At 36.9% G+C, this 17,460-nt stretch overlaps 2 protein-coding genes across 4 annotated transcripts in view; one reads left to right on the top strand and one right to left on the bottom strand.

The window, feature by feature from the left end:
* Positions 1 to 3,153, bottom strand: part of LOC122079025 (sphingosine-1-phosphate lyase-like) — a 5,465-nt gene extending 2,312 nt beyond the window's left edge. The window contains exons 1-4 of one of the 2 annotated variants that reach the window (XM_042645244.1): positions 2,843 to 3,153; positions 2,705 to 2,750; positions 921 to 1,072; positions 714 to 773 (exon numbers count right to left, since the gene is read on the bottom strand). In XM_042645244.1, coding sequence (XP_042501178.1) covers positions 714 to 773; positions 921 to 1,072; positions 2,705 to 2,750; positions 2,843 to 3,057 — 473 coding nt within the window. In that variant the 5' untranslated portion in view covers positions 3,058 to 3,153. The remainder of the gene's footprint in view (positions 1 to 713; positions 774 to 920; positions 1,073 to 2,704; positions 2,751 to 2,842) is intronic. The other variant, XM_042645245.1, reaches the window with a different exon arrangement.
* A 10,891-nt stretch (positions 3,154 to 14,044) lies between these two features.
* LOC122078752 (probable UDP-arabinopyranose mutase 1) lies at positions 14,045 to 17,460 on the top strand. 2 transcript variants are annotated; one of them, XM_042644868.1, is made up of 4 exons: positions 14,045 to 14,461; positions 15,453 to 15,703; positions 16,216 to 16,393; positions 16,978 to 17,460. In XM_042644868.1, the coding sequence occupies exons 1-4, from the start codon at positions 14,138 to 14,140 to the stop codon at positions 17,293 to 17,295; spliced, it is 1,071 nt and encodes a 356-aa protein (XP_042500802.1). In that variant the 5' UTR covers positions 14,045 to 14,137; the 3' UTR covers positions 17,296 to 17,460. The 2 variants fall into 2 exon arrangements, with proteins under 2 accessions (XP_042500802.1, XP_042500803.1); XM_042644869.1 differs by having other exon boundaries at positions 14,046 to 14,461; positions 16,225 to 16,393.

A 17,460-nucleotide genomic window follows, 5' to 3' on the forward strand; every position in this document is an offset into this window, starting at 1 on the left:
TCTCAAAACCAGAAGGGGGGAAAAAAAAATGAAAGAAGGGTTTAGCACATTGACACACCAGAGGAGGACAAACATAAGTGTGCTTGTCAAATTTCTAAATGGAAAGGACTTTATTCCTTTCACCTGATCCATATTCGAACTTGAAAAGAACAACAAAAAAATTACCTAAATTGTTCTAAAAACAATTACAGCAGACGGCTGCCGAACCACTCTACTGGAGGTCCCAGTGGGATCCAGAAGCCAAGGTGTACCGACCCCCCCCCCCTTCTCTAATTTTGCACTGCAGTATTCATCATACTGAAGAAATAGAAAACAGAATCAATGGAAATATCAATCCCACATGCCAAGCATAGTGACACCAGATCAAGGATAGAGAGAGTTCTGCAGATCATTTGAATTGTACAGATTATAGAGAATTTTGCATCATATATTCATCTTTTTTGTACCCTCCAATTTCTATTGATGCTGCCGTTTAGGCTTTTGAATCTCCAAGAAACCCAAATGCATGCAAATATTAGAAGTTGCCACAATTATATTCAACACAGATGTAACAACCTAGATCCTTTCAACTCCAAATGTCCAGAATTATGAAGACTTTCTTCTATTTGTTTACCAGCGCAAGACATTAGTGAGGAAGTTAAGAAAACATGATTGCAGCAGGAACTTTGAAATATATAAAATATGAGTAATTAATAGTGTCATCTTGAACTAACATTGAATATGCATCATTTATCAGTGAAAAGTGCCCCCCAGACTCACTTCCACCAATGTATCTGCACCGAAAAAATAACTGTAAGAATAACAATAATCTATACTGAAAAGAGAGGGGAGGGGGGAGGGGGGAGGGTATTGTAAGATGTATCTGATGTTATGTGGATGTATTAATTAGTAATAAAAAGAAAAATAAAAAAAAGACATACATTGTACCAGAGCATTTGCCTTGCCAAGCCACATCAGTCTCTTTCTCATGTTTCATCTTCTCTATGACTCCCATCCCAAGTCCAGCTGCAGGCAGCTCTGTCAGCCAGCCACTCCTTTTAGAACTGCTACCAGATTGTAACGCCTCCACAACCTGCAGAAACCAAAGATTCAGGGGTAACATTAAAGATCAGAGTTTCCATGCATATTGAAAAATGAACCCAAGAAAAGGCAGAAGTAACAAAGTGTCAAGAGCCTAGTCCAGTATCAAGTTTCAAAATCACCCCGAAAAAAAATATATATATATATATATATATATATATCAAGATCAAAATAATACAATGACATGAGAAATTAACTGCCCAAATTTAAGAAAACCAAGCTAAAGACCTTGTCAAGAATGGTCATTTTTTAAGTGGGGCACATGCCAAGCCATTATTTGAACTAACCAAGTCAAAAAGGCTCAGGATGTGGAGATAGTTAATATGTTTGGAGAGGAGAGATTTGAGGCATGATGACTGGGTAGCGAATGAACCGCATTGGCATATCAACAATTTTCCTCCAGTATAAGAGGAAGAGGTACAAAGATTTGGTGGGATCATGAAAAAGATAGGCACTGAGAGGGCATTACCATCTTTTGCCAAGAAAAACATAATAACACACAGAAACCATCCCCATAAAGACATTAAGATTTTTTAGGACACAAAAACACAGTAACTCTCCAACTGAAAAATAAATAGTACTATTAATATATTAATAAAAAAAAATTGAAATGATGAAGAGAACTATCCCAACCCCAACTGACAAAATAAATTTTACTATATATATATATATATATATATATTCAGAAAACTCTCTACTATGGGTAGCACTTCCATATATATATATATATATATATATATCAAGTGCCCAATTTCTCTCATGCAAAGTTTTGTTAACAGAACATTTCCTAAATTGTGGCACACATATATATATACCAATTATGCTATTTTATACCCTTTGAATAAAGATAAGCAGTAGTTTGCCTGACTGGTGGCTTATTAGAACTTTACAAAGGGAAATGGATGTTATTAGTTCAACAAGATGGGTACCATCTTTTGTCACCATGTCAGGCCATCTGTTGGAGTTGATGAATTTTGCAATTGCAATTGGGAAGCCCTGATCGTCTACCAAGGAATTTGAATGAGTTATGTCCGTTACAATAAAAGGAGAATTAGGAGATGGCCACGACGTTTGAAGTTGTGAGAAGTTATCAAAATCGTTTACTAAATAAACAAAATCCAGAAAAAGGAAAAGCATTCTTGTTAAAAACAGGTGGAACCGTATCAAAATGCGACCTTTGATTTCCCCTAGTTCACTATTGCCTTCCAGCATATACAAGAAGACTGCTATATTTACTGCAGAATCATCAGATTCGGCTGCTTTGGTCTAACAGGTTTATAGAGTGGACCAATCAATCAGATTCAGACCTTTGAGGTCGGAAAAAAATTCTGTTTAGTGTACATCAAATAGCTGCTAACATTGGATGCTTGCCGCGATACAAATCAATCAATGAATAGGGCCGCTAAAGCCCAGTAAATAGAATCAATCAAAAGGGACAGCTAGGGCCTCGATTATGCGGCACAAGTTCAACTTGAATTAACCCAAGCTTGCAATAACTGTTTCCTTCCCAAACACTTCACAAGTAAAACAATGCGCGCCACATTTCATAATTGGTTACTTCCACAGTGGTTGCTGTGGTTATTGGAACCAATAGACGAAAAAAAGAGGGAAAAAAAAAACTAGCCTTCTGTTTCTCGGATTCGATGTACGTATTCACACCAGGAAACAACCTGTTATATTAATCGAAAAGTGAAAATAAGAACGAGAATTTGGAAAGCAAAACAGAAATGGTTGTTTGAATGAAATAATAAGAAAACCTTACTTGATAAAGTTCATGAAACCCCCGACAATAACAGCTTTTAGTCCTTTTTCTTGAACCGATAAGATGAATGATTGAAGAATCCATGCAACGAAAATAGCTAGAGGAGGAGCAATAATCAGAGATAGGGGTTCGTACTGAGATAAGAATGAATTTGCAGAACCTCTGAAACGATTCATCGAGGAATGCAACGACGAATAAACAGACGAAAATTCCATTTGGGAAGGGATCGCAGAGCCAGAGACGAAGATGGTGACTTTTGGTGTTTTCTTTGGAAGAGAGAGGGAGACCGCCTATGTTTTTTCTTTTCTCGTGGCTCGTTGGCTGTTTCTGCTTTTAAAATACGTCTTCTCGAATCACTCGATTTAGAATTTGGGACAGCTATGGACACGCGCCTTAAAAGTGCGTGTCATTCGGGCTTGATCCCGCCGGATCTTGTCGTTGGTTGTTTGTAGTCCAAGGATGTTAATCGGTCCGGTCGGGGTCGGTTCGGCCCCTTTTTATCGGGTTGAAATGGTTTTGGTCTAATATTGAATCAAATCAAATCATCAACCCGAAGTTTTGTTTCAATTTTGGGCTTTATCAGTTTCCTCTTATCAAGTTATTATCAATCCAATACCATCATCGATCCGAGCTCTTCTCAACTCACTTGACTTAGAGTTGGTGATAGATATGATCACACATCATAAAAGTGCGTGACATTCGAGCCTAAACCATGATCCGGCTCTTAGTAAGTGTGTCAGTTTGTCGGTTCTATTTATTTCTTATTAGAATGAATTGGATTTTCAGTCTAGTACTTAATTAATTCAAAACCCATTAAGTTTATGTTCAGGCTTTATCTTTTTTTAATGTCAGCTTTAATCCAATTTAATTTCATGTTATATATATAGCCAATAATTAAAAAAAAAAAAACAATTTTCCATCTCTTATGTTCTTCCAAACATTTTTTATCCATCTGTTTTGGGTTCAATTTGGATCGAGATTCAATTTGGTTTCCAATCTTGATCAAATAATTTGGCTAGTCTAGTTTGTTTAGTTATTTACTAGTCACTAAAACCACCCGATAAGATTTTGATTTGGTCTGATTTTGTTTGGTCAATTTTAATCGGTCCACTCGGTTCAAGTTAGATTTTGACATCCCTAAATGGGTGTAAGGTCGGTGCAGAGGGATTCCTGCTGTAGGTGTTGTGATAGTTATTGACTAAGAAGAGGGTGACGTTTCCTCTAATTAAATCAAGTGATTGATCACCAACCCAATCTAAGGAAGGGAAATGGTATCTACATGTGTGTCTGGTAGTAAAAGGTTCCTCAGCGGCACAGAACTTCTTCTTTATCTTTTCTTTCCACACATGAAATGACATTACTATCTATACTTCATTGATAAGCTTCTCTATCCCCATTAGCTCAAAGGATCTTCTCCCAATTCTTCCAATAATAGCTAACACAAGCTTTCAATCGATCAAGATGGTGATGGATAGAAATCAAAACCCTCACATAGGTTGAATTCGGTGCAATGATAAGATTATTCCTTTACAACATAATAATTGCGGGTTCAAATAGAAAAACAGCCTCATATGTATATCATCATTTGCTTGCACAGGCCATCAATAGATTCATCTCACCGTATTCTCTGGATTCTATTTAGAGAATCTCCACCCAAATTGAGTATATTTTCGCCCTCAATCTGGATGAGATCTCTCATTAGAGAATAAAGCACCCCGGCCTCCCCCTCAAATATCTCATCATTCACATCAAGAGATACATAAAAACCACCTCTCCTTAACTGCTAACTCAACGTTAGACATTTATATAACTGGCACTGCTTTATTCCCTCAAGATTTTTGGTAAAACAACTGTTTGGTTGATGAACCTATTTTCTCTTTTGCTGCTACAGACTTTAAAAGTCAAATAGATGGAATGCATGTCACAGTCAAGATGTAAAATCTCCTCAAAAAGCCATCTTAAGCACCTAACTTTTTTTTTTTTTCACAAGCCCCTCAAGGATGGGGAAGGGGGGAATTCATTGAAGCCACGAGGGCAAAAGATGCACACAAAGTGAAGAAGGTCCTTCAAAAAGGAAGACATCCAAAACCCCTACTTAGGGTAACTAACAGCCCATTTAGATATATTGTGGGCAACAACATTGGAGATCTAAACATGTGTTGAAGACTAGGAAAACAAAACAGATTGCTGAAAATGGGTCATTTTTGACTTCTAATTAAACCTAGCTTGTACCACCTAATAATGTTTTAATATACCCTTGAGTTTTTTCCACCTAATGACTTAAGGATTCAAATTTGACCTTCAAATAGTATTTTATGGATTTTTTTCATTTTCTTTAGCATAATATTTATGCATGAGGAGTGTTAAGATATTGGGAATTACAAAGTTGTAATCTTACGTCGGTTTGTTCAAGTCCTTCGTATCTCCATATATTAATAAGCTCTCTCTATTTAGTGCCTCCAGGTTTTGAGTTGGACTCTCCAACATGTCACTTAACTAGCAAGGTAAGGTGTTATCTTTTTCAAAAATACGGTGCATGAAGATACCCCTTCAGTTGGGTCTTCCAGATTAGTCCTACCAATGCACACCACATATATTGGTTTGTAATTCATAGCTTTGTCATGTAAGAAAGAATCACGGAAAGAGCAGATATCTATGGTTTAAGGCAATCTTTTCACGCTTGGTTCAATAATTGAGTACAATCCTAACTCACTTGGCTTAGACTTGATAATTCCTATATAGACCCTAATAAAATCCTGGAGGGACAGTCTTAAAGCCACATGGGTTTTGTTGGATTTGGCAATAGGCCACATGAAGAAATAATTGTTTACTCTACGAATGGTAACAATCTCTTTCTTAATATACGATATCATAGTTTGACATCCAAGCAAGAGATATGACACAAGAGACAAAGATAGTCACTTGTAGCGGACCTCATTAAGTTGTCATAAGGTTATGATTGTTGTTGTTATTTGTAGAGAAAGATAATCACCTAAGAAATACTTATTGATTTTTCTAGAAACATTAGTTTATCATTAGATTTTCGTGTGAACACCCGTCAAATGTGTTCTGAAGTAGCTTTCAACTTCAAAGATACTCTATAGTTTAAATGCTATTAAAGCGGAGGTTAGGCACACTGCTAGCTTTCTTGGAGCTAGTGGTTCCACATGGAGGCTAGAATAGGAAGAGTAGGAGACTTTTCCTGGAGGGGTGACGTAGGCATAGTGTTGGACACAGTTCTAGAATACCATCCTTTGCCAATAATATTATTGTTAAGTTCAAATAAAGTGAGATAATTTTTTTTTATATTTTAATCTTCGTTTCTCCTAAAAAATTACTGAACGTAACCAACAAATACAAATAATTTATCATGGAATATTTTGTTTGTGCATCGTTGATGGTTGGAACCCAGGCAGCACCAAGTTTGTTCTTATCTGTGGCAAGATATTTGTAGAACAAATTGATGAGGGATATTCCTATTGTTAGCTGTATGATTAGTCATGTTAGCTACAGTAAATATTCTGTATAACTTCACTTACTTTGTTTAGTTAGCTGTGTTAGCTACAATAAATATTCTGAATATATTTTACTTACTTTAGTTTATTCTGTGTAATTTTTTTACCCTGTTTAGTGTTTCTTTTGTTCTTTTGTATTTGATACCTTCTTATGTCAAATTAAATAGATTGTCAAATGATTTTTTGGGTGTTTTTTCATTTCTCATACAGAAAAATTAAAGATACATTTCTAGAATTGGCTGAGGCCAATCAGGTCATATACAGAAACTAGGATCAATTCTGATTTCATCCATTTCCATAGATTCTGATCTGGATCTTGATTCTTGATTTGTAAACCCTGAATATATCTCAAACCATATTAGACTACCCCTAAGATAAGGGTAAAGGATCACCAATCGTTTTTCAAACTTATACCTTATTGGGTACAGGTAAAGACACCCTAAAACCCATTATGGGTAGCATACGGCCTGTTACAGTTTTTTTTCCCCCTTTTCGTATCAATTTCATATAAGAAAAATATTCCATATAGATGACACGATTGCTAGGGTGATTTAGCTTGATAGCAAAGTAGCAAGTGACAAATATAGATGAGACCAAATTGATAATTTTAGCCTGCACCAAACTGTAGCAGCATTGGCTAGTAGAAGTTGGTGTCGGAGGTCTAAGGATCGACTCAAGCACAGGGTTTGAAATCTATTTAAAAAAATATATTGATTTGAAATATATTTGAAAAAAAAAAAAAACTAATGTGGAATGAGCATTATTGTAATTTTGATAAAACTTTACATTCACATTTTGGCCATTTTCTTTTAGGTATTTGTATGGTATTGGTTATATCGGCTAATTTCGCATCAATATCAGCTGACATTGGTATTGATACCTGATCACATTGGATCAGTTAAGATCAAATAGATTATGAAGGGAAATTATAATTGTCAAAATATGGTTAGTTATCAATATCCTTGAGGGCAAAACCATCCAATAAGACTATCTTAGACCGATATCGATAATATATTCGATTTGAAGCCAACCCATTTGGTACCTGATACCTAAACCATGTCTACTACCATATATAGGGTCTGATTTATGTTCGTTAGCAAAATATTGTGATTTGATGCCAATTTAGCAATACCAACAACTACAATCTTAATTTGATTTTATAAACGATGGCAAAAGGCAACATATTGTATTTATTGCAAATGAAGTTTTAAAAATATCTCTATGCCAATTTCAAAAGATCTTTACTTGTTTGGCTCCCACAAGGTTTGAACTAAGGATGTGAATTTGAAAATGGAACCGTTTACTGAAACCAAACTGAGCCGTTTACATCAAAATCACAAAACCATTTAGTAAATGGTTCAGTTCTGATTTCAAGTTTCAAGCCGATTAACTAAATGGGTTGAAACCAAACCAACCAGTTTAACCCATTGGTTTCAATCCGATAATTGAAACCGTAAAAATTGAATTGTTTAAACCTCTAAAACCGATCCGATTAACCCGTTTAAATATTAAATAAGGTGGTTGCAAAATATCATTAATATCTTATTTGATTCAAAGATTGAGTGCTGCAAGCCTACAAGTAATTCTAGGGGCAGCTTGCTCATTATTTGGATTGCCGGTTTTCTTTTATGTGAGATGAAGCCCTATGCCTGAGATGGTCTCCCTAATGGGTGGTGGTTTTAGTATACTTGTTCTATGTCATGTAAAGTTTGTATTATTATGTGTGGACTCATAAACAAATAAGGCTATTATGAGAGGCATTAATTGTTCTCTCTTTCAAGTTGGATCCATGTTTTTCATATATCTAATGGTGTCTATACCCATTAGTTGAAACCCTAACAATTATATAAAGAAAAGAATATACAAGACCAATAGAATGAGAGAAATGACTGTGGAGAATACTTCATCAACCAATATCAATCCAAGTATTTGAGGGTTAATTGAATATTGGCTGATTATACATTCTACTTAGTGTGTTGGAATTACAATTCTCGCATACTCTCTCAAACTCTTATTGTATGTTTGCCGCCATTTTTCATTGTTTTAAGAAGCTGTTCTTATGCTCTTGTCTTGGTTGATTGAGTACAATCTAAGTATATCCCGATGTGGCCTAGTAGTGAGTGCAACAACTACTGAAAGGGTTTGATGGAATTGTTTCATAATGGAGGCTGATTCACATTACCCTGATTACATTGTAGGGGCATCTACAATATTATAGCGAGTGATTGTTAGCACAACTTAACCCTATCCTTTTCTCCTAACATCTTCAAGTTTGATTGTTGTAATAGATTGGTTTGTGATAGTTTTTGAAGTACAAGCACATATTAGTATCTAACTAAAAAAAATTACTCATATAACCAACTTTTAGATGATAGTTATGTATATTTTCAATGTTTTTCCTTTTTTCTTATTTAATCTTACCTTTGATTTTTTTACCTGAATTACTCATCCACTTTTTTGAGCCAAGTGGTTAGGATGATGTGGTGATTCAGACGGTATAAGTTTGGGCCATCATAGGACAATGTATAAGTTTGGTCAAATAAAGCAATTTTCTCATTTCACACGTCTTGGCAACACTTTTTTTTTTCTTTTTTTTTGGTGGGGGGTGGGGGGTGGGGGGAGGGAATATTAAAGAGTGGTAAACTTGTTTTGGTTTTTGAAAAAGGTGATAGTATTCTTCACTACAGTGAAGAGGATTCTCACATCGAGTTCTCAATATCACTCTTCCTTCTTGAACGAATGTTTGAAATATCTTTCCTAGTGTCCAAAGAACTCCATCCAACCACCGAAAGCAGTGGATAATGAGATTCTCTATTTGTCACTGCAGGTGAAGGAAAAATCAAGCACCATTTCTTTTTTCCACAAATCATATATATATATATATATATATATATCTTATTATAATCAAATTTAGTGGAAAAGAAATTAGAATATTACCTTTTACCCTTTAGCATGACATATTTATTTATTTTTTAATTTTTTTTAGAACATATTTATTCTTTTAATGTGGCTAAAATCCAATTTACATGTATATTTGAAAAATGTATAAGACAATTACAATTCCACGAGTTATTTTGAAAACCATTATTTGAATCAATGTAACTTGTTTTCTAGAGTAAAACAAAAATCAAAGGTTACAATATTTAAGTTTTCTTATAGCCTGAATCTTCCTTTATCCATGTAGATGACTCGTACACTTGAAGAGTGAAAAAGAATAGAGGCCCAAAGCGGACTTCGTGGGGGGACTCTCTGATACTCAAGTCAGTATTCCGCGCAATAATAATTTGGAGGTAAGGAAAGAGCAGTAGAGGGTGAAGATGTGAAATGTTTTACTTTGTGTCTTACCTCCCTCTTTCATAAAATGGGGCAAGGTATAATCCTACTTGGATGCAGTTTCTTTATTGCGACGGAAAGGTCGGACAAGAGATTTTGTTCTGATAGTTTTCCACCTTTGGGCGTGGAGGATATTTCCTATATCGGGAGTCTGTCCTTATCTTCTTTCTTAGGAAGATTGAGTTCCAGTGTGAATCTATCAAGAAATAAAAGTTAAATCTTGAAGTGATCCCATGATCCAAAGAGATTTTTCCTAATAACTAATAGGTCTCTTTGGTTTTTGTGTAGGACCTTTCCCGTATAGGCCCTTTTTTTTTTTTTCAAGGAAGAATGAGTCCGAGTGTGAATCTACCAAAAAGAAAAGGTGAAATCTTGAAGTGATACTTCCTAATAGGTCTCTTTGGTTTATGTGGAGGATCTTTCTCATATAGGGAGTCTACTAGGGGTGTCAATTCGTGGCCCGACCCAACTAAATCAACCGGGACCGACTGTTTATAGACCGGTCCGGCCCAGACCATTTATTAAACGTGTCGGGCTTGTGCCCAACCCATTTATAAATGGTTGGTCTTGGTTTTGCCACTTGGACCGTCGGGCGCCCAATCGAGACCGATCGAATAATGCTCGACCGAGACCGGCCTATTGTGCACCGACTTGGCCCCACCCTTTAATGATTGTAGAATACCTATTTTACCCCCCAAATTAAAGAATAAAAACTAAAACGTAAAGACATGTTCACATTTTAAATAATGGTTATATTTGGTATCATTTATTGATTTTTTGTCATTTTTTTGGGCTTGCATGAGTGGAACGGAATATAAGAGCACATTTTAAAGAGGGTCTGTTTAAAAACTGGTTAAAGCCCGTTTAACATTAAACATGTTCGTAGCCCAGTTAAGGCCCGACTAAAGCCCGATTAAGGTAGCCCGATTATAGCCCGAGGCCGATCGACCGAATATAAAGTGTACCATGCCCTCAATAACTAAACCCGATTAGTTAAATGGGAGGACACGGTGTAGCCTTTGAAAGTCTTCAAGCCCGATTAAGCCCAACCGAAACCGGACCGGCCCGATCGGTTGACACCCCTAGAGTCTACCCTTATCTTCTTCTTCTACTTCTTTTTTTTTGGGGGGGGGTGGGGGGTAGATTGAGTCCGAGTGTTGTGTATCTTCCAAGAAGGGAATGTGAAATCTTGGAGTGATCCAGCAGTCCAAAGAGATTTATTTCCTAATAGGTCTCTTTGGTTTATGTGGATGATCTTTCTCATGTAGGGAGACTTCCATTGTCTTCTTTTTTAGGGGAGATTGAGTCCGAGTGTGAATCTAACAAGAAGGGAATGTGGAATTAGAGTGATCCCGCGATGTGAAGAGGTTTATTTTCTAATAGGTCACTTTGTTTTCCATGGAGGATCTTTACCATATAGGAGTCTACTCTTATCTTATTTTTTGGAAGAGAATGAATCCAAATGTGAATCTGCCAAGAAAGAAAAGTGTAATCTCAGAGTGATCCTAGAGATTTATTTCTTAATAGGAGTGCATTTGATATCGTTTTTTTGGAACGTTTTTGGAGTTTTTTCGTTCTATTAGAACAAAAAAACAGAATCTACTATTTGGTGCCTCTGTGGTGAGAAACGGTTTTTTTGGAACAAAAATTGAAAAAAAAAACTGCAAAAGCAGGAAATGACAGAACAACAAAAACTCGTTCTATCATTCCAGTTTCCTTCCAGATAAAATCGTTCCCGACAATTTCCCACAAACCTGTCTTCCACCATCACCGTTGTTGGTTGCCGATCAGCCCTCACAGCCTGCTAATGAACGCCTACAATCTCTCCTCAACCTCGTCTTCCACCATCATCGCTGCAAGCTCTCTCTCTCTTTGTCATTCAAGCTGCTGCAAAGCCCTCTCTCTCTCTCTCTCTCTCTCTCTCTCTCTCTCTCTCTCTCTCTCGATTCTATCTTCGGCTCAGGCGTCTTCTAGTCATGGAGTGACGCCATTACTGGACTCTATTGCTGGAGTGTCATTGATATCGAGAAATGGTGTTGGTGCTGCAACAACTCTGATGATCGACTCTGTTGTTCACAAGCTTGTTGATCGCAACAGAGGAACAATAATCGCTTCTCTGGTTACAAGTTTGGTGAAGCTGGGTTCTCCTCCATCACCAAGTTTCTAACTAAAGCATGCCCTTGTATTTTTATGCACCTATTTCTTTTCCTATTGCTTCCAAGATGAGAAGAACAAGGGAGATAAGATAGGAAAATGAACAACAGGCAGTGATGTCAGATCAAAATGACCACCTTTGTTTTGATTGAGAAATTATTCAATAAAAATGCTTTAGATATTGCTTTTTGTCATTGTTTCTAATTAGGTTTGCACTCCACCCTTGCCTACTAATCTGGTTCTTGTCCTCCTTGTCTCTTCTATCCCTTTTTTTTTTTTGTGGTATGACTAGAGTAGTTCTAGGGTTTTGACTTGTGGTCAATTGGGGTTGTGCTTGGGGTTATATGATCAAAATATCGTTTTTACTATTAGATTGTTCTTTTTTGAACTATTTTTAGGGAGTTTCAGGTAGTGAATTGAGGAAAAATTTGATCTTTTTTTTGTTGTTTTTTTATGTTTACCAAACACCACAACTATTGTTTTTCCATTATGAAACCGTTCCTAAAACATATTTACCAAACACCATTTTTTCGTTTAAAAAAGGCATTTTGACACCAAAACTAAAATTTTCGTTTTTTATACGAAACGTTATTTCTGAAATAGAAATGTTACCAAATGCAGCCTAGGTCTCTTCAGTTCCCATCTAGGTTAATCTCTGACAACTGTCCTCTTTGCCACTCGTCAATCACTCTTTGACAAGTTACTTTTAGGGTTTTTTTTTTTTTAAATTTAAATATATAAGTTTATTACTTAGTTTTTAACAAGATGCAACATTTTTTAAATAGTTCTCTTTGCTTTATGTGGAGGATCTTTCTCGTGTGGGGAGTCTATCATTGTCTTTTTCTTTTAGGAAAGATTGAGTCCAAGTGTGAATCTACTAAGAAGGAAATGTGGAATTAGAGTGATCTCGTGATCCAAAAAGATTTATTTCGTAATAGGTCACTTTGGTTTCCATGGAGGATCTTTACCATATAGGGAGTTTGCTCGTATCTTCTTTTTTGGAAGAGGATGAGTCCAAGTGTGAATTTGCCAAGAAGGAAAGGTATAATCTCAAAGTGATCCGAAGAGATTTATTTCTTAATAGGTTTCTTCAGTTTCATTTGGGTTAATCTTCGATGATTGTCCTCTTTACCACGTGTCAATCACCCTTTGACAAATTACATTTTAGGTTTTTTAAGTTTATTACTTAGTTTTTAACAAGATGCAACATTTTTTAAATATGTCTCTTTGGTTTATGTGGAGGATCTTTGTCACGGCGGGAATCTATCATTGTCTTCTTTTTTAGGAAAGATTGAGTCCGAGTGTGAATATGCCAAGAAGGGAACGTGGAATTAGAGTGATCCCATGATCCGAAAAGATTTATTTCCTAATAGGTTGTTTTGGTTTCTGTGGAGGATCTTTGCCATATAAGGAATCTACTCGTATCTTCTTTTTTGGAAGAAAATGAGTCCAAATGTGAATCTGTCAAGAAGGAAAGGTATAATATCGTAGTAATCCGAAGAGATTTATTTCTAATAGGTCTTTTCAATTTCCATCTGGGTTAATCTCCGATGACTATCCTATTTGCCACACGTCAATCATTCGTTGACAAATTACTTTTAGGTTTTTTTAAGTTTATTACTTTGTTTATAACATGATGCAACATTTTTTAAATATTAAAAATTTAATTTGTTAACCCTATAACTATTGATACCAAATTGTAATTCAGAATATCGATCAAGGATTTAATTTACGATATCGATGTTGGTATCAATCATTATCGATATCAATACAGATACATACTGACCATAAGCCGAGTACAATAAAAAACCACTTTTTGACAGTATCAACCGATACATATCAATGCCGTATTTATATTGGCCACCACCGATACCAACACATATCGACTGATATGTTAACGATACCTAAATCCATTATTTCATTGGTCCGCATAATGGTGTTTCCTGCGCAGGGGTTCTTTTTTAAGGAGAGAATAAAAAATCTTTCCTTTTCCAAGAAAATAAATGGTTACACAGGTCCACGTGACGCCCCGGGAGTTGTGAGATCACTTCCCGGCCCCACCTCTTTCTCTTTCCCTCGTGTCCCTCTTCACTCATTCCTCGTTTCCAAAGAAAACGGAACCCGCCCCGCGCTCCCCTCCTCTCTCTTTCTCTCTCTTCATCACTCTCTATCATAGAATTTGTCTATAAAACGAACCCACACTCTCTTTAGTCTTCACCTCAGTCTTCTTAGAAGTGTTGAAAACAGAGAGAGAATTTCGCTCCCCTTGCGTTGTTGGACCTGCTCAGGAACCATGGCACTCCCAGTGACTCCGATCTCTCCCCCTCTGAAAGATGAGCTAGATATAGTGATCCCAACGATCAGGAGCCTCGATTTCTTGGAGATGTGGAGGCCATTCTTCCAACCCTATCACTTGATCATCATTCAAGACGGAGATCCCACCAAAACGATTCGAGTCCCTGACGGTTTCGACTATGAGCTTTACAACCGGAACGACATCAATCGGATCATGGGGCCCAAGGCCAACTGCATTTCCTTCAAGGATTCCGCTTGCCGTTGCTTCGGATTTCTCATCTCCAAGAAGAAGTACATCTTCACCATTGATGACGATTGCTTTGTGAGTTTTCCTCTCTTTTCTTCGATTTTAAGAAGATTAGGTTGCCTGCATTTAATTTTGATTGGACTTGGAATTGAATCATTCGAGATTCCGAGGCTTCCCGTCGTGGTAGTCTCTCTCTCTCTTCACTGTTTCCATTTTACTTGGTTTTGGATGATACAACTTTGTTCTTTATATTTTTAAATTCCCCTTTCCCTAATTTTACGTTTGGCTGTTGAGAGAAACCGAGTTTTTCGAAGAGAAACCGAGTTTTTCGAAGAAAAACCACCGTAAAACAAGTGAGTTTTTCTAATGAGAAGCTGATCCTGTGGGGTGGGGTTTGTCTTCTCAATCCCTATTTCAGATTTTGGATTCACGCCATTCTTGGCTCCTGGCATCTCCCATCTTCGACGCAGATGGAATTAACTGTCATTCTGGGAAGGATATTATAAAAGGTATCGTTCGTTGGGTTGTTATCTTCTGTGTTGAAGTCCGTCCGCAGTAGCGGGTTAGATAAATCCCAGAAATGGCAGTTTCCATCGCTTGCCTTACTACAAGGTAGCACCGGGACCAGTTAGAATTCCCATTATTTTACCGTTCTCCTTGGTTGTTAAAGTCGTCAATGAGGATACAGACAAAACAGACGATTGACCAAATCGATTTCCAGAGAGGTGTCACATAGTTGCTAAACTCCATTCCACTGGTCCTACAGACAGATCATTATCTGTCGGCGGGCCCCGCTTTCTTTTGGAATGGGTCCTACCTCGGTGTCTGAGGTTGTGCTTCATATTCATTTTCAAAACCGGAATTGGATTGATTGAAGTTTCCGACTATTCTGGAGTGATCAATTCTAGGGTTTTTTGAAATTGATTCCATACCAATTTGACCCCTGATTAAACCCTTGACCTTTTTTTATGTCCATGAAATTGGTGGGGTTCCAAAGCCGATTCCGTGAAATCTGGAAAATTTGATAATTTATTGTTGTTTTGCGGCTGGTGTTTGATCATGGAAGGTGGCCAAGGATCCGAGCGGGAAGGACATCAATGCATTGGAGCAGCATATAAAGAACCTATTGACGCCATCTACACCTTTCTTTTTCAACACACTGTATGACCCATACAGGGAAGGTACGGACTTCGTCCGGGGATACCCATTCAGTTTAAGAGAAGGTGTACCCACTGCCATCTCTCATGGCCTCTGGCTCAATATACCCGATTATGACGCACCCACTCAGCTCGTCAAGCCTCTGGAACGTAACACCAGGTTTGCCACTTCTATTTAGCTCTTTTATGAATCTACACTTGTTTCACTGTTGCTCTTTCACGGATCAACATTTGTTTCTTTCATTATCTGTTGCTCGTACTATCTTTTTATTTTTGGTTTGATTCTAGATTGCTTCTCACATTTTTGTACAAAACCCAATGGCATTGTTACATTGATAGAGTAGGCTGGTCAAATCTTTATTATACTATGATTTAGGACTCAGATAATATATAATCTTCTCATGGAAATCATGAGTTTCTGTAGGATTTGATCTCATTCCTTCATTGTTCTCCTAAGTTATTCCTGGTTTTTTTTAGTCTTTAATCTACCTATGCCTTTATTTTGATTAAAAGAACAATTTTCTTTAACCCAATTAGAAGGGATAAAAATTAAAAATGATTTTTTGAGTCCTGTAAGTTAGATCTTTATGAGATCCAAGGGAAAATTATTTTCTTGAGTCTAGGGACTGTAAGCTGTGACATGCATGCCAAAAATTGTAATAATTTTTCCAGCTCTTGCAGGTATGTGGATATGGTCATGACAATACCCAAAGGCTCCTTATTCCCAATGTGTGGAATGAACCTGGGATTTAATAGAGAGCTGATAGGCCCTGCAATATACTTTGGGCTTATGGGTGATGGCCAACCAATTAGCAGATACGACGACATGTGGGCTGGCTGGTGTGTCAAGGTATGTTCATTTCTCTTGATTTTATTTGCTAATCGTTATTTTTTACATATTCTTTAAATCATTCTTGTTCAAAATTAGCTGGTCACCTTGATTGAGCTATTAGTTCCTCTAGTAGACCATATTCTGATATAACTGTCTTATTCTTTCACTTATCCCCCCAAGGAGTTTAATTATATGAAGTGGGTTCCTTGCTGCCCAAACAGTCCTATTATATTATCTGCTACATGACTATTCAATCATTGCTTAAAATAAGTTTACACATTGTCTGTATATATCATCATTACTCAAAGGTCAATTTTCTGTAGAATCCAAGTTTTTCAAATGTCAATGTAGTGCTGCAACAAAATTTCAGAAAAGTCAGTATCATTTGAGAAACCTTGCGGCTCTATGGTTGATATGGGTCATTGAATTTGATACGTTGCTCGTTGTCTATCAAATTTTGTCTAATTTCATCCTTTTGTAGGGATCCAATGCCTAGTGGCACCAAATCCTCATGTATTTTTCTCATGCCTATGACAGCACTAGGGAGAAAAAAAAGGTGCAATCTTTTGCTTGCAGATTTTTTATTTGGCTATGGTTTTCAGGTTGTCTGTGATCATTTGGGCCTTGGGGTGAAGACAGGGTTGCCATATATTTGGCACAGTAAGGCGAGCAACCCTTTTGTGAACTTGAAGAAAGAATACAGTGGCATCTACTGGCAAGAAGAAATCATCCCGTTCTTCCAATCTGTTTCTTTCCCAGAAGAATGTAAAACTGCACAGGAATGCTACATCGAGCTCTCGAAGCAGGTGAAGGAGAAGCTTGTTCACATTGACCCTTACTTTGAGAAACTGGGAGATGCCATGGTAACATGGATTGAAGCCTGGGACGAGTTCAACCCAGCACCCAATGCAACAGCGTAGATAGAGAAAGTGATAAATTTCATCTACTAGGCTGTTTAGGTTTACATTCTTCCGTCTCCCTGGTTATTACTGTTTTTTCCTTCAACCAAAACTTATACCTTCTTTGTTTGAAGGAAGCAGCCTTGCTGAGCCCTTAATAAATATTTATCAGGTTTCATTTGCAAA

Source organism: Macadamia integrifolia, chromosome 5, assembly GCF_013358625.1.
Source record: "Macadamia integrifolia cultivar HAES 741 chromosome 5, SCU_Mint_v3, whole genome shotgun sequence".
NCBI classification, from domain to species: domain Eukaryota; kingdom Viridiplantae; phylum Streptophyta; class Magnoliopsida; order Proteales; family Proteaceae; genus Macadamia; species Macadamia integrifolia.